The 22821-nt window shown below is 35.9% G+C and overlaps 1 protein-coding gene across 1 annotated transcript in view; it reads left to right on the top strand.

Annotated features, from left to right (window-relative positions):
• The window catches only part of LOC107085073 (protocadherin-15-like), a 298610-nt gene that overhangs the window by 23820 nt on the left and 251969 nt on the right, over positions 1–22821 (top strand). Inside the window, exon 2 of the mRNA XM_015375218.1 lies at positions 18266–18416. Within this exon, the coding sequence (XP_015230704.1) occupies positions 18284–18416 (133 nt within the window). The 5' untranslated portion in view covers positions 18266–18283. The remainder of the gene's footprint in view (positions 1–18265; positions 18417–22821) is intronic.

The raw sequence follows: 22821 nt of genomic DNA, 5'->3' as shown, positions 1-22821 counted from the left end.
GGAGGCTTAAAATAGTTCAACACTCATTTGCTAACTTTTGGGAAACATACAAAAAGTGAAAACTCTTCTGCAACAAGCTTCAGTCACCACCTTGAGCCCCTTGTATGTTTAAAAAGTGGTTACAGTAACCAAAAAACTTTTTGGGATTTGAAAACTCCAGATGTCCTCATCTTTTTTTCATGCTCATGTTTAAGATTGATTCTTGTTCCTACTTTGTGTCACAGATAGATTCAAATGTTAAAACCTAGCAACTGTTAAGTTATTTAAGATTGTTTTGTTTTTGCAGACCAGCAAGCATTCGTTGAGTAAAAATATGAGGTCGTTTCCTTGCTTTCAGGTGGAAAATCATATTTGGGGATCCTTGGCTTTATTTTACATGTTTTGAAGCAAATTTAATCAATACAAATCCCTGTGAGAATTGATACATTTTTTATATAGAAAATATGTTTTTTCGTATACAAAAAATGCAAATCAAAAGTAAAATCGGCCATGTTTATAGTTGTAAAGCTGATGGATGAGATTTGTTTTTTATATTTTTAAAACTGGAAACAAATGTTTTCTTTTGGAGCATTTCACTGACAGGTGAGGAGTATAAACACCCTTTGGGCATTTTTATATTTTATAAAAATTTAAACTCTAACGTTTGTGAATTTAATTTGACCTATTTTGCGATGAAAAGAAATGAAGTAGTACATAAATGTTAGTTTGAAGGAAACAGACAAGTACTTCTCATGTCTAATAATAATAAAAAATTAGAAATTAACCATATCTACTTTGTCTTTTAAGTCATTTCTTTGTAGAATCACCTTTCCTTTAAGACCATGTTTGTTATATGACCATTGTTGTTTGTGGCAAATAAAAATGTTGAGTGAGCTTCAGGTACAATGCCATGATTTCCAACTAAACAAAAAGTCGACTGCTCCCTTTGAGTTGTAGATCAACATGTGTGATTGGAGGAATATCCGAAATAGATTGTTGGCGGATCGACCCATGTTTGAAAAATCCACCTTAACCCACTAATTTCAGAGTTAAAGACACTTTATTGTGTTGCTCAAATAATATGGCAGGAAGGAAAAGGAGACGGGCAGTTATAAATTATCTGAAATTATCCCACTGAGTGCTTGGGATTTTTCTTTCAAACTTAGTCAATGAGACAGATTTAATAACATTTTTCATATCAAAACTGTAGCTTCATGTTCTGATTGACTTGCTGAACTAATTTTTCAAACAAATCTTTTACTCAAAGGAACAGTTCACATTACCATTTTGGAAAAGGACACTCATCTGTTAATCAAAAAAGTTGCACAATGCAGTTTGCATAGTAGCTTTAAAGAAATCTCTCATTTTATTGACAAAGATAAACTCATCAACATTCTTCTAACATGGATCTGTTTCTGTTGTAAGCATAGCAGAGACAACATTTTGTTAGTATTTAAAGTCTTTCAAGGCACAACAGTAAAACTCAGAAATATACTCTGTGTAGCAATACCCAAGAGAGGTCAATATAAGCCCTCCCATTTTTTGTGTGAAATATAAGGTCGCATAATTTTGAGGAAGTTGAGTTCTCAAAATTGTTCAACATGCACCCAGGGGTCTAAGGCTTTAACCAAATACTGCCAATTGTAACTCCTAGCTGCTCTCCCTTGCTCCTTGTCCTGACACTACATTATAGAGTAACTCAGCATTTTCTTTTTTTAAGTGACAGTAATGGCTACCGAATGTAGAAATTATCCTAGGCATAAGTCTTCAGAAAGCTGCGTTACACTGAAAAGTAAGGGGAGCCCTGTCACAGACTGTAGGGGAGCTCAGTTGGTAATGGTTTAGATTTCCATGTGCGTATTAAGGTTAAGGATTTTCTTGTGGAGCAACCTTGAGGAAAAAAGATTAAGCTTAGAGGGCTCTGATGAGATTTATCCTGTTCTTACCAGAAGTGGCCACATAGATAGCTTTGGTGGCATTATTAGTTATCTTTGCTTAAAGGAAAAGGTCATTTAATCTTATGGATTTGAAATGCAACACTGAAATCCGGCCAATCTTCAGTCAAGAGTGTCACTCCGTTTTTTATTAAAAATTTTTTATAACTTCTCTTTGTTCCCCCTTTTTTATAAACAAGATTGGAGGCCCTAACTGCTGCTAATTAGGTACAAGATAAACACAGATCCTGGGATTCCACTGAAGCAATACTATAATATCAGTACTGCACCAGTGGGTGGCATTAATTTAGACATTTTTCAACTCAATATTAAGAAAAAAATCCCAAATCCAGAAAAAGATTCTCTCAAAATAATTGTAGTTTATGTTGCCTTTAACAAATCAGATAATTTTTCTTCAATCAGTAACACCTGTATAATACATTTGAAGTTTAGTGAAAAAGAATAAAGACATAGTGAGACAATTGTGGAAACTAAAAACATAAAACAGATTCTTTAAACATAAAATAGATGCAGAACTTAAAAAACACAATAGTTAATTTATATCTGAAGTACAGTGGGTAAAACGTTTGCATATGCCTAGTTTGCCAGAGCACCGCACAAATTCCTTGTTCATCCAAGAAAAGAGCCTAAGCCCTAAACCAGTTTTAAACAGTAAAGCTTTGGAGTATCAGATAACCAAGTGAATAAGACTCATTGTTGGGTATTTTCAGTATTTGTGAGACATACAAACAAATATGAGTAACTACAGAGAAAAAATATCTTGTTTGAACATTTGCATTGTTTAATTTTATCTTATATATATATATTTGATTTGCATTTAGGCTGGAACACTGTGATAGAAAGGAAAATGTAGCCAGATAATAGGAATGCTCTCTGTCATGGACTGCACAGGATGTGGATGAGTTGGTATGCTGCCTTTTGGAAATCCCATAGTTAGGATAGGGATAGTAATTTTCCTGAAAATACAGAAGGAAAGCTGTTTAATGGAAAATTTGCTTTTTGTGAATAAAGGATGGTTTTCCCTGGTTATTTTAAGCTATTTTGGCAGGTGTTGTCATGATTCTACACTTTTTAGTTCTGTTTAGGTTTTGTTTTTGGTTTTTAAGTTTCGCTTTGTTTCATGTTTTTCTCTAGTTCTATTGGTTTCATTCCCATTTTGTTGCTTTTCTGGTTGTAGTTGAGTTCCTATGTATTTATTGTTTGCTCTCTGTTGCCCTTTTGTGTTAGTCTTCTTCCCACTACTGTAGCTCCTGTCTAGATTCTTCTGTCCACACCTGCTCCCAATCTGCTGATTAGCCTGGTCTTTGTTCAGTCTCCCGCTTATACTCTTTGGTTACTGTTTGCTGGTTCCTCGTCACCCTTCATGTGTGTTTTCTAGTTCTTGGTTTTCTTTATTTTTTTATTTTTGGATTTTTTGACCACTTCAGCTTCAGTCTCTGCATTTGGGTCCTCTTCAAACCTCCAATCAACCTAGTGGTTAGGTTTATGTCAGGGTAAGGCACTAATATTGTAACTAAAGTGAGTATAAGTCAATGTAAAGTCTTAATAGAAATATAACTTGTGTATGTCTGTGTCAGACTAGAGGAAGACAGCTGCCTCTACAGCTTACAAACTCTTTAGTTCTATTTGCTTTAGATTTAATTGTTCTTAATCTTTTTCCTGATGAAAGGGATAAAACATAAACCTAGTGCATTGACTAGGTGTACGTGTGAAACACTAGGTGTTTATGGCAAATATAACTTAAGAAAATAAAATCTGAACAGCAGCTTCACCTTAACTCATTTTTTCTTGGGTGTTTTCTTTGTAGTTTGTTTCCATTTTTTTAAACTCATTTATGATACAACATTGATAATGTTTGTTGTGCTTATTTATTTTTTACCCCTATGTTCTCACTTCATTCTTTCTTTTTTTCCCCTTGTGTCATTAATCTTTTAAACCGATATGTTTTGATGGATTTTCTTTACAAAAACAAAAGTTTCCCTCCATGTTTCTGAATCTGTTGGCAGACCACTGTGGACCGGTGGATTCAGAAAACATCTAAGTACATGTAAAGAATAGGCCTAATAACTTTTAGCTTTGTTAGCTTTTGTGTTTGGGGGGGAGGTCAGACTGCCATATAACAGCACTCTGGGGCATGCTTTGGTGGCACACTGGCCAGCGCGCATGACCCATGTACTGAGGCCTTAGTCCTAGATGTGGCTGACCCATGTCCAAATATTGGCCTGTTGTCCGGGTGGCCGTGTGTTTCTCCCCCTCTCTTGTACCCCATTTCCTGTCAGCCCACTGTACAATAAACAAGCCTCTAGTGGTGTAAAAACCTAAAAAAAAAATAAAAAAAAACTACAGGCTTTGGCGGCACAGTTGTTAGTGTGCACGACCCATGTACTGAGGCCTTAGTCCTAGACATGGCTGACCCGGGTTCGAATCGGCTTGTTTTCCCTGTGACCGCATGTTTCTCCCTCTCTCTTTTACTCTGTTTCTTGTCAGCCCACTGCACAATAAACAAGCCATTAGTAGTTTAAAAACCTATAAAAAAGGCAATCTTTGTCACATGACCCACATGGGTGTTGAGAAGGAAGATCCGCGAACAGCATCAACATGCACAAATTGCTGTATATTGGCCTGGAAAATCATTTTCAGTTATCTAAAACTAAGGGCACAGTGTTGCTTTAAATGGTCTTAAGATGCTCAACATTTGTAAACATTGAATGAAAGAAAGTTTTTAGAAACTATAATGCTGCAGCAAATGTTTTTTGTTTTTTTTTTGTTTTTTTTATCATTTGCTATTTCATAGGGACCTATACAATATACATAGAGATTGACACCTTAAACTGTCTTATTCACTATATCATAGTTGTTACAGCCTTGAAACAAACCTCCCCTGAAGGCCCTATAACAATTCCATTATAAAATATAAACTCTAACAGTAAATACCAAAAAGTAATCTTTGAAAAACTCCTCAGACACTTATTACTTACTCAAAATCTCTAGTTAAACTAAAGGAAAATTTAATTTTACAATAAGCCCAAAAACTAATGTAGAAAAAAACTATAGATTAGATTGAAATTGTTACCTTGTATATAAAAAAAACAGAACCATTTATATGCATTTAAAATTTTTTGCATTCTTTTGATGAATAAATAAAGAACCCTAAAATATTAACTATGACTTCAGGTCCTACAGTATGTGTGTAGAGCAATGTCTATGTGGGTGATCAGCAGCTTTGCAGGCACAATAAGGTGACAGCATTTAATTTGGCAGCTGAGAGCAGTGTGCAAGCCCTGCTGCCTGTTCCAGGGCAGTATGTCAGACCTGCATAGTGGTCCATGGAATTAGTTTAGTGGGCTGGCAAAGACAGGTGTTACCACAGTGATATTTTAAGCAGACAGCAAACTGGAATGCAAGGTAGTGTTGAAATTAGTGGTAGTAACTCACAATGGTTGACAGATTTCTGCAAAGAAAATATATTCCACTGAGGCTATAAATGCATGTATTTTCACACTATTTAAAAAAAACAAAAGCTTTCTTAAATGACTTCTTTAAAATCACAGAAAAAGTTAACAGTAAGTAATGAATGTTTTATCTTGAATTTACGGGAAACATTTTTCTCCCTGTGTCAGGTGTAAGGATTTAAGACAGATTCCAATGCATTCAGACCTTTAGCCACATCTCTATTAATACTATACATGTGTGTATTAAAGTACACACGCTGCAAGATTTATTTTGGGTTCTTGACATTTTTCAAATTTATAATAATATCAAGTTTGTGTTTTTGGACCATTGCTTCACTTTTCCTTGAGTGAAATATTTTCAAGCCGCACAGGTGCAGACTTTTGCCTATTAAATGTATATGAATAGAATCTCTAGTTTACTGATCAATTCAAATCTTTTTTCATTTCTCTAAAAAAGTTCTAGATTCCCATTTAGAGACTAACTTAATGAGATGCAGTCTAGGAGATAAACGCACAAAACAAAATATTTTAAACTTCTTAAAGTTTTCATTGCAAGCGATTTGTATTAAACAACCCTGCATTCTTCAGAACAAACTTTTTCTGTATTTTGAATATCTAATGATTAAATTAAATTAAACAGAAATTGAATATATAGGGCATAGATAATTTTACAGACAAAAGGAGAAGAGAGAAAAACTTTATTAGATACATTTAGGCTTGAGCCTCCAATACATTAGGTGACTTGAAATGAAATGTGAGATTTATTGCTGCCTGTAGACTAATTTGACTATGAAATAATTGAGGAGCAAAGAGCAGATAGTTATCTGATGTATCAGCCTTAGTCACCACGGCAGCACAAGTTGTCCCGGTTAAAATCAATTTCCCAATTGTTAGGGGCACGACATGGTTCATCATTCATCCTTTCGCATGTTAAAAGGAGCACATGGGAACATGAGCTTCACCACTATTCAGCAGAGTAGAGCAGATTTTCAGGGAGTATGTCATCTTTTTACCTTAAAGGAATAGTACACCCAAAACATGATTAGCCTTCATTTTCTACTCACCCCCATGCTGAACAACACTCTGGAGTACTTTTTTGATATCTCAAATGCATCTGGAGATCTGGGAGGCTTCTTGCTGTCTGCTGACATTCAAATAATGGAGGTCCCCAGCGCCCAAGGCAGAAAGGTCCATAAAAGTCCACAAAAAACGTGTCAATATTCCTCCATACTGCTCGTCCAATGTAATCCAAGTGTCCTGAGTGGATAGCGTCAATAATTTACTCGAAACAAAGTCATTTATAATATTTTAGAGCCTAAAAAGTAGTGTATAAAAGCGCGCGCCTGCGAGTTCACGACTCTACGGAAACTGTTTGCTGTTTACCTGTGCAAAGAAAGAAACAACGAAAGAAAAATGTCTGAGGACTTCAGTGTTGAGGAAGAGCATGAGTTCTTTGCCGAGCCTACCGACGCTGAATGCGCACTTTCATCTGGTTTGGTCTGCCGCGGTTTCCGTAGAGTCGTGAACTCGCAGGCGCGCTCTTTTAGGAAATCCTATCCTATAAAGCTGCAGCTGGAAGGTGTGTACCATTAAAAACAGAATTAGGTTTTCGTTTTTTCGTTTTTTTGAAGTGGGATTTGTCTTAACCCGTCCAAAAAAAGAAAACAAAAAATGGTCTTCAACAATCGTTGAAGGGCTGCATCTATCATCTGTGGTCAGCAGGTAAGTCCAATTGACCTTATCAAGGGGCAGGTCCTGGCATTGGTACCCTCAGTCAGGGCACATGGTTTTCACTTCCGTGATAAGAGACACTGTCATGGTTAATATGCAATCTTTAACTTGGCCAGCGAGATCATAGCTCTAAAGAAGGCTTCCTCAATTAAGGTCCTTGAGGACCAGTTTCCTGCACCTTTTGGATGTGTCTCTACTTTAACAAACCTAAGTCAAATAACCAGGTCATGAGGAGGACTGGAAAACCTGACTGCATTTTGAGGAGGTCATTCACCAATTTGATTGAAGTATGGAAGCAAAGGCACATTCAAAATGTGCAGGACCTCTAGGGCCAGAATTAAGGAAGCCTGCTCTAATTCATATTTCCTCCCCACCCCCTCACCAGGCATAACCTATGTAGAGCTGCGGGTAGAGAGGAATAAGCATTGTTGTTTTATCACCTCACAGGGACTAGCTTAGACCCCTTTTTGAGAGCTGTTATAAAATGGGTGCATTCTAAAGGTGGATTCATACCAAACGCTGTGATTTCTGCCAGTACCGAGGGGAGTTCACCACTTTGCATTTCAATTGCACAGTGTTTACACCCCGGACTTCGTCATCAAATTGGAGGAAATTTAGCTGTGTGAAGCTGACATCCCACTGTCATGAAAAAATTCAGCAAACGGTGAATGGTTATTGCTTCATTAGAGCAGGTAAAATTGGGATTCATAAAAATAAAATAGAAAATAAATAAATGAATAAACAATCATCTTTGCTGGTTTTGTTTCACAGTTATAAAGATTGTTTTTTACGTCATCTAGAAGTTATCTATCCCCCCCATTAAACTCTGAATTACATCATACTTATCTACTTTTTCATTGCTATATGATATATGTAGGTAAAGCTATCACTTGTGCTGATTAAGTTTTCAAGATGGAATCATTTTTAATTTCGGCCGAAGACATCACCATCTGAGCAGGCGTTACAGCTGTGCATGTTTCAGAAAATAAAGTTATTGCTAACATAACATGTCTTTCCTGTCCTGGTATTAAATATAACACTGGGCATGCTTACATTATTTAGTGGTTTGAATGATTGCTTAATATTTAGTAAATCAGCAGCCTCCCAGACCCTTTGCTTTGGACCTGCCTTTGCCCCTGGCAATCCCATAGCATTTCCTGTCAAGGTCTCACTTTCAGCTTTTCACAATAAAAGCACAGGTTAAAAGCCTCAATCTGCCATCATTCTTAACTAGCAATATGGGTCTATAGTTCAGCATGCAGGTCCAGCAGATTCCTGAACAGTTTCTTCCCCACAGCCATTAGACTGTTAAATGTTATATAAAATGGGTTATAAAAAAAAACCTGAATGTTGGAACTGTAACTATACAGTTGTATATTTACATCACCTTTTTTCATCAGTGTTTTTTTCATTTCAGTGTTTTTATCACTGCTGCTTACCTTTATCAAGGCTGCACTTAAAAAAAAAAAAAAAAGAAAAAGTCTAGAGAGCTGTACTAAATGAAATATCTTTTTGTATACACTTGTGTGTACAAAATGACAAAGCAATATCTGGCTATGTCCGGTTCAGTTTCTTTCCACATGCCTTTAAAACAGAAGGCAAATCATTTTTAAGAATCTTTCAACTGACTAGGCGAAACATGATTCTGGTCTTAAAATGCTGAAATCATTGACAGTGGCAAATGTAACCAAATAAAATATTAGCCAAGTATATAGGTAATCTCTTGCAACACAATTTAAAACATGCCATAAAATTGCAACATAAAGTCTAAAATTCAGTGTGATGCAATTCATTGAACAAAAATATAACCAAATAAAGCAAATTTTCCAGGTAAAACCAACAAGAGGATTTTTCAACTCAACCGATGTAATGATGCCCTTTGATATTAGTGATGAAGCCTATAAGCAGACTCATGATTTGATAGGAGTAATTTCTTTTGAGCTGCATCGGTGAGAAACAGCTTGCAGGCCTTTCTCTCACGCATTTATTACATTTTGGGAGGTACCAATTACATGAATGTACATTACAGCCTTCATGACAAGAATGAGAAGCTTGAGCACACTTTGCAACTCTTAACAGCTTTTCAACGACATTTGTGAATATTACAACAGTGAGAGTCAGACAGAACCCAAGGACACACTGAAAACCAAATAGAATTTATATCATCTCAATCTACAGTAGGAGAACCAACAACGATTTACCAAAGAATGTCATTGACAGGAGCTTTAAACATATATATATATATATATATATATATATATATATATATATTTTTTTTATTTTATTTTTTTTTTAAGTAGCTCTGACACATGCTAGATAAGAGTTCAAAAAAAGCTGCATGCTGTATTCCTCATTTTGTCTCTGGAAGGGAACAAAAAAATCGATACGTATATTTCTGTTGCTGAATTTTTACTTATTGTGTCCTCTGTCAGCTCAGCTGAAGGCTGATTACATTTAGAAAAGAAAAGTCCTTGCAGGCAGAAAAGGAAAATTTCACAAATTGCTCCACTTATTCGATATCTCGTCAGGTCAGACAAAAACTGACAGTTTTGTTGAAATCATTGTGCTAATATAGTGCTGAGTTCAAGGGCAGATAAAAAATTCTTTTAACTCGAGTGTGATCAAATATCCCTATTTTGGAGAATAAACCAACGTTATTTTGATACAAAAGGCTGAGAAACTGAAAGTATTTATGTGACTTTAAAACAGCTGAAAGCAAGACATTTTCTGTAAAATATGTTTATTTTGTATCTTTCCCTAATCTTTTGATTTTAATAATTTTTATTACTGTTTTGACCTATGGGGTTAGCAATTCACAGTTCAGTGACCCATAGAAACAAAGGAAAGCAAAATAAAAGCACTTAAAAAGTTGGAGTATACTGATACTGAGGGGTTTTACTCTAGTCTAATTATTAAAAATCTATTGGTGCATCCCTAAAAATTAGAGCATCATCAGACATTTTATTTAGTAATTCAACTCAAGGTTGAAACAGTTAACAAAAAACAGTTACTAAAGCAGTATATATTGCAAGGATTATAGCTCCTAGTGAAAAAAAAAATTACGATTCAAGAGATATAGAAATCACTTCAGCACTTAAAAAGCAAATTTTTAAAAGGAAAATAAAATGTTATGGGTTAGCTATAGCCTACGTGGTGAATACAGATTTTGTTGACGTGGCAGCTACCTCACAGACAGGAACAGGCAGTGAAGTTGCTCCTAGAGATTAATTTGTTAGATGTCTTTGAATTACACATAGATTGACGCAATAGATTGATAGTCATTCGATGAACTGTAACTGATAGGAAAGTTGAGGACTTTTGCCTGATGATATTATTAGATCTTGCCCCACATTGATGTACCATTGATGTACATTTATAATATTAACTGCATTGTCATAGCTTTACCAAAAACTTAAGTTTGGAAAACTCATATCCCTTAGTGTGCTATTACAGTTCAGAGAAATGCAAAGTGTGAGGGAAGCACATGCTAAACTACAACCATTTTTCAAATTTAATAGATATTAAAAATGCTCGCATAGGTAAAATTGAGCAGCTCATTTTGAGTAATAAAATGGCATCAATGTATTTTTAAAAGGAACAAATTAAATAATTGTTATTACAAAAAACTAAAGAAAGGTTATTCTGATAAAATCTCTATTTTTTGGCTTCTTTTATATTGTTTGTTGTTTTTCTCTCTGTACTACCGGGAAACAGGAAAATTGTGGTTATTTGGGTGCTGCTTCCTGGCACTCAGCTGACTGTCACTTTGACACTCAGTGAGATTGTCAGAACAAGATGCACAAAGTACTTGGCTATTAGCTTAGTGGACATCCTGTTCAACACCAGAGCATGTGTAAATAATATGAAAACCTTTAGTTTGTTCCTATTGATTCTGCAAAGTGGTGAGAATTTAGTGTGGATTGCTTTTAAGACAAAACATGCAAATCCTGCTCTGTTCATTTGCACTGCTTGATCCATACAAATCAGTGAATTGATGTTGACAGCATGCAACTGCAAGCTGTTTTTACATAAACTTAAGAGCACCCCCCACTTCATCCTTTTATCAATATTATAAAACAGAATGTTTAAAAATAGTTTTTCATGAATGTGAAGGCTAACTTTTTTTGCATATTTCAAACACATTTTGTCATGAAGCAGGACAGAAGGATCCAGTATTCAAGCCGAGACAGACAGTGGGATAATTCGTGTTCGTATTCGTATATTTCATTACTAAGCGTAAATAACAGACGCGGAGCTACAGATCTTCAGTGGATGCGGCTAGGGTGTCTATGACTGGAAACTCTGGTTGGAGAAAAAAAAACAGTAGTGGTTATTAGTGAATATGACAATCTGACAGAGGATGATTATCCATTTAAGTCACTAACCTGGTTTAACAGTTCTGTCCATCTAGAAAAGTGGTAGGATCCAGCCAGAGGGCTGCTGATGAGATGCGGCGGGCATCGCCCAGGGTGTCCCTGATGTTTCAGCCCCGGAGAACAAGCATGAGTCCGAGCCAGGTCAGGGAAACATATCACAATAGGAAGGCCCAGAAGTCCAGGAGTCCGGGGAGTGATATGGATGAGAACAGGAACGGGCTGGTTCAGGGTTCTAGGAATCTAATGACCATTCAGGCAGAGCGTTCAGATGGGAACAGGCACGCTCAGTGGTTAAGAGGCAGAACAGGTCAGGATATCAGGAACACTACGGAACACTAAAAAGCAGTTCTCTCTACTGAGCCAAGACAGGAACAGACATGCTCAGTGGATGTGAGACAGATCAGGATCAAGAAATCAGAAAAGCTGCAAAACGCTAAAGAACCATCTCTCCACTGGCCCCCAAGAACGAGAACATGAACAAGAGCATCAGCAATGATGTAGTTGGGACTTAGCAGTATATATAGAAGCAGGAGCAGGTGGATGAGATGAGCAGGAATTAGAAACCGGACAGTTAGGCAGGTGAATGAAATGAGCAATTAGGTCAGCTATCGGTGGCAAGATCAGGAAACATTTCAACGTATTTTATAACAAAACATGATGCAAGATGCTAAATTTTCATTTAAACTGTTGTTCTAGGTGAAGGACAAATTAATGATTCCGTGTTTAACTTAAACGGTACTCTCTACAAATGATTAGTGACATAGTTTGTGTTTTTAGTAATGTAATGCAGTGTAGGAATTATAGTTAGTAAAACCATATTGTAAAAATTGTCTTTTTTTTTTGGGGGGGGGGGGGTTAAATGAAGTAATGTGGAACTGGAAAGCTGCTGTAAGGAAGGAGCCCTCAAGTAGAAAGTATTACTACACCATGCTAAAAAATGGAAAAATTTGCACAGAATTTTCATTTGTTGAGATAGAACCTTTTGTTTTACTTTCAATGTTTTCTGGGGTAATTTTTTTTTTTTTTGTCTAGTGCTTTATTTTCCTAAGTATCAAAATATTATTTTCCTCAGACATTTGAGAGCAAAGAAGCTATTCCTTACAGGAAAAAAGTAAAATAATCTGGCAAAAATATACCACACCATCAACCCCCCATATGACTTCATTCTACACTTGTACGCTTTAGTACATTTAAAAGGGTAATGTCTGAGATAAAGGCAAAAAGAAATTATTCTGACAGCAGAGAACCCAACATATTGAACAGTGCGGTTAAAAAAAAGGTCTGATTAGTGACTTCAAGGGAAATGTTTCTGTTTTTTTTTTTTTTGCAGCAAAAAGCTTAAGAATTTCAGTCACCAATTCAGAAATACTCAAAGTTGATGTACTTATACAAATTCTACAAAATCTGCAATGCCATTTTTAGCTCTCAAGGTTTATGTTTGCATCTTCTACAACTTTTTACTCAGTTTTTGTTTGGGGGAGGTTTGCCCTCTTTTTTACTGCCTCTCTTTGTGATATTTTATTTTTTATTCACCACTCCACTTCCCTGTGATCACAAAGTTCATAGTTCATATGTAGTAAAATCCGCACAGGTCCCAAACGTGGCTTTGGTCCCTTTTTTGTCTTGTTTTCTTTCTTTTTGTTGTCTTAGTGTTTTAGTTTGAATTCCTTTTTTGTAATGTAGTCTCTTGTTGCAGGTTGTCACTTTTTTTCTTTAAGCCTTCCTTCCTGTCTCCTCTCATTGTCTGATCGGCCCCTGTCTCTCCGGTTCCATCAAATTTCCATGTTTCGTTTTCTTTGAGTACATCTTTCTCTCTTTGGGGTGTACTTCCACTCCTCTCTGGAGGAATAAAACTTTTTGAAGTTCTAGCTAGGGAAAGTGCCTTCAGTCGTAATACACTTTATCCTGGTTTCCGATGCTTACAGCATGGTCTGCAATTGTTTGCAACAGTACTGTCAAAAGAAGACAAGAGAATTAAACATGAGGCAGCTACCCTTCCTGGCTCCAACACTGTCTGAGTGTTGTTATCCTGAACTGATCCAGACTGGGACTGTTATGCAGTGATAACAACTGGTGAGTCATAAAGAGAGATAATTTATTCATTATTCTTATTTTCTTGGAAGCTGTGCAGGTGCTTGCCAGCATTAAAAATGATAATAATCAACAATTAATTGTTTGATCTCATGTATGCTTTTTAGAAGCGATGATACGGTGGTTTGGATTCTTGCTTGTAATATTAATTGTAGGGATGTGTTTATGAAAGTGCTGATTGATATGATTGGAAGTGATTTAATGTACTCCAGCTGTTGTCCACTGAATTAGAATGTACATTACAAAGAGCACTAAAGAGACCCTGAGATGAAGTATATTTAAGTTTTATTTATTCAAAATAATAATACTCAAATAAAAAAAAGAATATAATTAATAGTATTACTTAATCTTGTTAAAAATATGTCAAGAAAACTGCTAAATAAGTACCAGCTGCTTGATCCAAAGACTATACTGAAGCACTGAAGGATCAAACTTGCTGCTGATAAGTTATGGAATGGGTTTGCTAAACAATTTTGCTTTTTTCCTGGGTTCAACAAACCATGAGATGTTGTTTTACACATCTTGTATCATCTAACAGTGTTTTGTCTTTTTTTTTTGCCTTATTTACTTTTTTATTTTTTGTAAATGTACAGCTTTTTTACCATTTATTTTTTCAATTTTNACAAACTGGATTTGATTTTTTTTATATACCTGGAATAATGGAATGAAGATATTCAATTTTCTTAAATCTATAATTTTTCATACTTTGTACTTTTCTTTGGTTTTTGTGGGGTTTAATATTCTAATATTAATCTTAAATGAATAATAATATTTAACAATCTGTCATGTTGCAAACTTGGAAACAGAATAACTGGTAGATGCCAGACTTTTTTTTTTTTCATGATGTTATATATTTCAAAAAAATATAAGTGTCATCTTATAAATGCATTTTTTAATAAATACAATCCTTGTTTTGAGTACTTTTAACTAACAAGCAACAGGGCAGAATAAGGTAGGAATAGCAGCCTTGTTAACACACCTGTGTGTTCTGTAAATATTATTTAGTCAAAATGTGCGGACAATTGACCATTCATTTACACAGACTATGTCATCTGTGTGTCCTCCATTCTCTTGCAAATAGAAGCTATTCTACTTGGTAATGTTTTCCCACCACACCACTGAACCAGTGGAAATGACATTGTTGAACAGAAGGGTTAATATTTACAATAAAACTGCAAATTGTGACCAGGCCTGTGTGAATGAAAGGGGAAGAAAATTACAGAAAAAATGCTGATTTGACGACTGGGGATCACAGCAATTTTAATAAGTTAGTTATTTATTTAGTTATTATTTTCATGTGTCTCAGATATGAGAGTAGAATCTCTAGACTTGTAGCCCTGCTGTGTTTAAGCCTCTAAGTATTAAGGAAGGTAGTTCTTCAGCTGCCCTGCTATGTTGACTGAGAATATTAAAAAGACTTAGTTGAAAGAGCTGACCATAAGATTAAATAACATAACCACCCATGAAGCTTCTACCACAATTAGATCAAAGATGCACATTTTGGGTAGTCATTGACAAAGAAACACTGGCCAGTTGAAATATTCAGAAAATATATTTTGTAACTATTTCAGTAAGAATTAAAATAAGTTCTTAGGTAGATTTATTGAACCAGGAGCCTTAGGTTCTACAATTAGGGACATATTCTTAAAACTGTACTAGCTTAAGGAATGCTTAGCCCTCACAGACATATTGCTAAAACTGCATCACTATGCAAAGATGAGTCACTACTTCTACATTTACAAAACGTCATGATGGACAATTTGAGAGCATTTGATGACTTGGCACATGATGCTTGGAGCTATCTGGATTTTGTCTTTGTCTAAGTTAACTAATTATGTAATTTAGATATAGTAAAGGTGAAATTTTTTTTTTCTGATTGTAACAGATTTTTGGATATCTTGTGTGATTTGAAATCTAAAAGCAAGAGCAAATGGGTGGGATGCAACTTAGTCTAATGAGTCATATTTTTTTTTCCCACCTATCCTGTGGCCAAGTTGTATAAAAATAAAATAGCTATTTATAATGCCCCTATGGAGGTCCAACTTCACATTAGGGATGCATTATCAGCTAGCATATAATGATTCATTTGTTTAAGGCTTAACATCTTCACAATGTTAGACGTCATCAGTTTTCTCCTTTAACTTTCTCAGTCACTTCATCTAAAACATCTGATTACAATCCTAAATGGATGGTTGAAAAATGCCACACTGAGAACATACGGACATTATGCACCTGAATTGTCATCCTTTAAAAAAGTTAATGGTTTGAGACATCTAGTTTTCACTTCTTGTCACATAAACCAATTTCAAATACCACTTTGAAATTTCGGGCAAAGACTTTGTGTCTGCCTGGTAATTTCTATCATAGTAGCTTGATAAATACTAACGTTGAAAAAACTGTTGGTGCCCCTTGTTATGTGAAAGAAAAACTAAAATGAAAAGATGAAATTTACTTCAGTCATTGCTTTTCAACCAGGCCTAATGTTATGAAACAAGCTTGGACAGAAATTATGACTTAACCTAATATTTTGTTGCACAACCTTTTAAGGCAATCAACACGATGACTACCTTTAAGCCTTAAGTGTGGGTCCTCTGACTGATTACAAGGTTGTAGACACCTGGGTTAATAATTAGCGGGCACAACTTGATTTAACATGCTCTATTGGTCTCATTATTTCCAGTCTCTTTCAGGGGTATCATTGTTTTCGTCCAGGTCTGTTTGAAGAGTTTTCTTATTTTATTTTTAAAATTTTGTTAAGGCATGTTTGAAAAATAGCATCTGATTTTGATTTGTTAATTTACATTAATATTTAATGTATAAATAATTTTGTCAGATTCATAGTATTTCTGCGTCCATTGTGTTTTCTTTTTTCTTTCAATTAATTAGGGGTACCGACAGTTTGGTGTAAGATGTGTATTCAACCTGAGAGACTCACACAATGAAAGGTTTAAATTTGAAAACATTAGATTTATGTATACAGGTAAAACAAATATATTCTTCAAAGTATTTCTATCTAAGGAAAACTAGCTCTTTTTTAACAGGATGAAAGCCAAGCAGAACCAGGCTCATAGTGAGCGGCCATCTGCTGAGGCCGACTCGGGTTCAAGGAGACAGAAGTAGATAAAGACGTAAACTAAATAAGTTATTTGGCACTTGGGTCCCGGCAGAAGACTTAGATGTTGTGAATCAGCATAGGCTTCGATGAGTAACCTAGAAAAGGATTAGTGTAGTCTTCCCCCAAGGTCCGGACACTGGTGGTGGAATAAGCCAGAGGATAAGTGGGAGGAGGTGGGTGAAAGGTCGCTTGCATGCACTGGGTGAAAGGTCGCTTGCGTGCAGGAGAGAGAAGCTGGGCCAGGAGTTACAGTAAACGAAGGTGATCTTGTAAGATGATTGACCAGATCATCTTACAGATCATTTACACTTTAGCTTCATTTACTGTAAGCATGATACTCTTTAATTTTCTTTATACAGTAGTTACCATTCAAACTGCCCTTCCCAGTTAAACGCCAGCCAAATGGCAGCCAACTTCCAGCCACTGGAGTGACCCCCTCTCCTCTTCCTGGGCATGCATATTTTTTTTTTACTCTGACTCCACCCTTTCACTGAATTACAGGGTCTGACCAGGAGATGGTACTTCTCTTTAGATCTTATTGTCCACAAATCATGACAGAAAGATAATTTTGATACAAAGATTGATATTTAAAAAAGGATTCTTAGGGGACCAGCCAAGGGCCCATAAAGTAAAGTGGGAACATTTTGAATGGCTACTACTGTAAGATAACTCGGTATAATCTTTTCAGAGTTTGAGTTGAAATCACTCCAATAAACTGTAAATCTATAGGAGCATGAGAATACAGTACACTCGGAGCATAGTGATGAACTCCACGAGACCTTTTTCCTCTTTCTTTGCTCCCACTGCGATGCGTAATTATTCTAATCCTAAACTATGCTTGAACTGGAAAGATTCACTTGCATAAATACATAAGCACTTGTCAGCCTAATGAATTATCTTATGCTTGTTATCCATGTAAATTTTTAAATGTAGCAGATCTTTCAGAGCAAGATCTCAGATGTTGTTGGAACCTCAGGGATTTTATCAACCGCTAAAATTCTTTTCCTATCAATATCCACACTTCTCTCTGTTTTCTCTGTTTCTCCCTCTCATTCTCTCTCCCTGGCAATCTTAAAAGTCAGTGATTAACTTTGATGTTCCTGCAGAATAAAGACCAAATACTTTTTTTTTAGATTGCAGTGTATCTTTTATTTTTAAAATTAAATATTATTATTATTTTTTTTTACATTACGAATGTAATGAAGAGAAATGTCAAGTTGAAAACATTAAATTCTTTAAAGCCTATCTCTGTAGGGATGAAATGTGTACAGTTGAGATACTGTAGATGATGTGTGGAACAAGATTCTAAAGAGGACAATTTCCCCTTAGCTTGAAGAGAACACACACTGCTCTAACCTTTTATTGCTTTCTACTGACATCCGTTGAAAGTCAAGCAACTGTTGAAGTAATCCATACAACTAAAGGTTTGAAATGTTTCCTTTGATTTGTGAGCAAGAAAGCCACCAGTCAATGGATACTCTTTTTTGCTCTCACAGCTGGAGCTGTGGATAATGATTGAAACCAACCTGCATTAATGTCTTCTCATCTCCTCCCCTTTCTACACAGCTGGATGCTTGGAGAAGCATGGTGGTGAGGATGGTTAGAATGCGATTAATGGCAATGCCGTCAAGAGGCTGGGTCAAATGGATGAATGTAACGGGAACCGCAGTGCTTCATCTTCTACTGCTATCATTCTGCCTCTGCCAAGACACAGAAGGTAAATTGTGTTTGTTTAGTTTTCTTTTGCAAGACCTACCTTCTTGTACAATTTATGTCATTGCTTTCTTCTTTTGCCCATTAAGTATGTCTGAAGGATCTTAATATGAGGATATATGGGGTAGCATGAATGTTTGATAAATGTGTTACAATTGCACAACTCTTGTTTTGCAATTGTATTGGTTTGATTCTGATTATTAATCATAATCATAATTTTAAATTATAATTTATCGTTATACTCAAAATTACTTTGCAAGTGGAAGATATTTTAGATAATTGGATTAATAGCTCTCAACCTTTGATGTTTGTGAATAATACTTTGGCTTATAAATTTACAATTATTATCCAAATTTTACCCATAAATGTATATTTAAACCAGTTGTAAACATGAATTTAAATTAACCACTAGTAAATGTCAAATATTTTTATTGATAATTGCAATTAGGTATTCTCAATTATTAGCGACACCACAGGAAACCTCTCTAGATAATCAAGCTCATAATCCCTTAGCTCGCACCAACCTCCTGGTCTTCTGGTCGTTTTGAGGTCACGTTTTGTTCCGCATCCGACAGCAAGCTATTTGTAAATATTATGCAACATGAGGTACCTCTTTTAAATTAGGCGATCCTAAAGAAAATGACAACCAACTCAAATGTAAGCTAACTATACTCCACAATTACAAATGACTGATAACCTGTCATCAAATTAAAATCCATAATTATTTACTTCTTACCGTGTTATCATTTTCTTGCATGCCAAAATCTGCTCTATGCGGGGATAAATAGACTCACTTTGTCCATAACACCCCACAAAAAAGTAATAAATAAAATCACTTCATGATAATCCACCCAAGGTAATTATTTCCATGAAAAAGTAAAAATAAAGAGGATAAAAGCTAACTTTTCATGTGTCCACTGATGTATCTTCGGCATTTTAGATTATAAGGCATAAAGCTTCAGGCTATGTACCAGATTTTTGCCGTGCAGCAATTTTGCTGGATTTTTAGTATTCTTTCTTTGAGAGGTGGAAATAAACTTACATGTGTCAATGCAAAGTGTCAGAGCATCATAGGAACACCAGTGATAACACTCATCGAAAGGTTTTATGACCCAATCACATGATTTGGGGGGGCGCTTTACATAATCAATAGCATCAGAAAAGCAAAGCACTCTTCAAAGAGGCTTGCAAAGAGTTCATGGTCAGGCTTGCTCTTCGTTTGATCACTTTTGAGAACTTTAGTTACAGTTTGTTTATTGTTTATGACAACATCATAAGCTTTACCTAAGTACATTGCTATTTTAAATACACCTGCAAGTTTGTATTTGCTTTAATATCTTATAACAAAAGGTCTTTCAAGATAATATACAATAAGATCAGACTTTATTCATCTCACAGTGGGGAAATTCACTTGTAGCATCAGCTCTAGTTAAAATGCGAGGTCCAAAAGAATGAAAAGGGGCATCAAAGAAGTAATTGTACAAAGTCAGGCTAAAATAAAATATTCAAATTCTGTAATACAATCTGTTGTCTTTTTTTTTTATTCCCTCTGTATGGTCATTGAATTTTGTTTCTGCAGACCAGTACGAAGGCTTTGTTTACACTTCACATAGGACTAAGCTGCCATTTTTTTGACTCGAAATTGACCATGGACATTCCAAATTGTATCTCTTTTCAGTTTAGATTAAACAAAAATCCAGTCTTTTTTTAAATCAAACATTGCAGTAGATTATGAAATCATTTTACAAAATAATGAGGCATAAAAGTGGGTGTCAGTTTGCAAATATTAAGAACAATTGTTCTATTGACAATGCATTGATTACATACAAAAATCAGTAGTTTTAAATATTGTTCTTCCTTAAGCTTGATTTATGCTTGATGAGTTTGGGATGTCTGCACAACCAAACATCTTCATTTTAACTTTCATGCACCTCCACATGGCAAGCAGAATTTACCAACTGCAAACCGAGGAAAATTTGTAACTATGAAGAGAGCACTTTCACATTTAATTTCCCTGTGGAATTGATAAATTATTGTTGGATTGGGTATTTAATACTACTGCTCAAACCAGAAAGACAGCAGTTTTGGAACATTAGTGAAACAGAGATAAGAGCAACAGAGTGACAACCAACAGAAAAATATTATAGGGTGAACAGGCATCCCTGTTTTCTTGGGACAGTCCCTTTTTTGTAATATTATGGTACTGTTGTTAGACCAAAATATGTAACCCCAATCCAGGATAAATGTCTCTGCAGCCCATTGGTCATTTTCTTCACTGACACGGGGATGCCCCGATCATACAATATCACGGAACAGTGGTATGCACTTGCTTTGAAACTGAGATAGATGAAAAGCTGAGAGGAGTCAAAAGAAACTATGTGTAAAAAAAACTCCCTTCAAGACCGCAGAATGTGGAAAGACAGAAAGAAAACAGTAACATTTGTAAAGACAGAGCCGTGATCAGCTCTTATTGATGAGAGTACAGGTGGAATGAAGGGTCACAGTTAACAAGTACCTGTGGTAAGGTGGGCTGTTTTGACATTTCACTTATGAGTTGGCTAAATGAGCTTAATTCTGTGATAAATCTAATAAAATATCAGTAAGATCGTTTTGGCAAAGATGCTCAAGTTGGTTTGTAGCCTATGTAAATTAGGGTGACTTGATTCGATATGCAAAAAAGACTTGGCCAACTCATTTTAATTACACTGTTAACTTAAAGTAGAATTTAAATTTGAATATACATGACTCTTAAAAAATAAAGGGAACATGTAAACAACACAATATAACTTTAATCAAAGGGAACTTCTGTGAAATCAATCTGTCCACTTAGGAAGCAACACTGATTGACAATCAGTTTCATTTGCTGTTGTGCAATTGGAAAAGACAACAGGGGGACATTTTTGGCAATTAGCAAGACATTCTCAATAAAGGAGTGGTTCTACAGGTGAAGACCACTTCTCGGTACTTATGTTCCAGTAACTATGCTTTCTGGCTGATGTTTGGGTCATTTCTGAATGTTGATGGTGCTTTCACACTTGTGGTAGCATGAGACGGACTCTAGAAACCACACTGGTGGGCTCAGGTAGTATAGCTCATTCAGGAAGGGACATCAGTGTGAGCTGTGACAATAAGGTTTGCAGGATAGTCTCCAAAGGCACTATCAGGACACTGTCCAGTACACCCGGAGACATGGAGGAAGGCAACAACCCAGCTGCAGGATCGCTACCTCCATCTTTGTGCAAGGAGAAACAGGAGGGGCACTGCCAGAGAACTGCAAAGTGACCTCCACAAATGTGCATGTGTCCATGTGTGTTAGAAACTGACTCCATGAGTATGGTATGAGGGTTCGACATCCACAGATGGGGGTTGTGCTTACAGCCTAACACCGTGCACAATGCTTGGCGTTTGCCAAAGACCACAAGGATTGGCAAATCCACCACTAACACCCTTGACTCTTTTCAGGTGAAAGGAGGTTCACACTGAGCACATGTGACAAACTTGACAGAGCCAAAGGGGAGAGCGATGTGCTGCCTTCAACAAAAGTTTGATTGTGCTACAGGCCTATGCTCTAATGTTTTTGAGAGGCCCGGGATTAAATGAAATCCACTTTAAAATAGAGGACAGAAAGAAATGAATAGATGAGAAACTGGAAGACTGGTGGAGGAATTCTAGAGAAAGTAGAACAATTGTTTATTGAAAGAGTAAAATGGTAGGAAATAATGTAAAGGTGAAGCAAAAAGACAGAAAAGAGCAGAGGTAAAAGAGAGCAGAAGATGATCAATACTGAATTTATACTTGAGTCTGAACTCAACCCCCAGTACTTGTTTTAACCCCAACACTCTATTACAGATATCACTTTTTTCATTCTATTCTTAGGAAATACTAACACCAGGAAAAGGGACACATTCCTGCTGTTACACCTGATTATTATTCCTTAAGATGTAAAAGTAAATTAAATCACAATCGTCCCAATTTCTTAATTTAATATTGTTTATTATATTTTTCTCTAAACTGAAAATGTCTCTAGGTTGCCTTTTCCTGAGTTTACTGCATGTTCAAGTCGATACCATTTTTCATGTGTTCCCTTTACTGACTTGAAATTTTTATCGGGTCTCTGAAGGGGCCACACCATCTGCTAAGGGACTCCTTCTTCTCTCTGCAGATATTCTTTTATGACTCTGGCTGCAATTTTGGAACAAAATAATGAATGTGTGACCAAACAGACACATCCCTGAAGGTTGTTATAAGAATGTAAAACTTACTACCGTATAATAGCATCGTGCCGAAGGCAGTATTACAAACCAGGAAGAACTGCTGCCGGCTCATCTCGTTACCTGATTGTGGCAATCTGGAGGCATGTTAGCCTTGTCATTTATTCTCATTGTCCTGCTTGTTGCTGTGAAAGCCAA

This window comes from Cyprinodon variegatus, unplaced genomic scaffold, assembly GCF_000732505.1.
Source record: "Cyprinodon variegatus isolate N-32 unplaced genomic scaffold, C_variegatus-1.0 Scaffold115, whole genome shotgun sequence".
NCBI classification, from domain to species: domain Eukaryota; kingdom Metazoa; phylum Chordata; class Actinopteri; order Cyprinodontiformes; family Cyprinodontidae; genus Cyprinodon; species Cyprinodon variegatus.
Note: the sequence above shows the minus strand (reverse complement) of the source record. Positions and strands in the feature narration are given on the sequence as shown.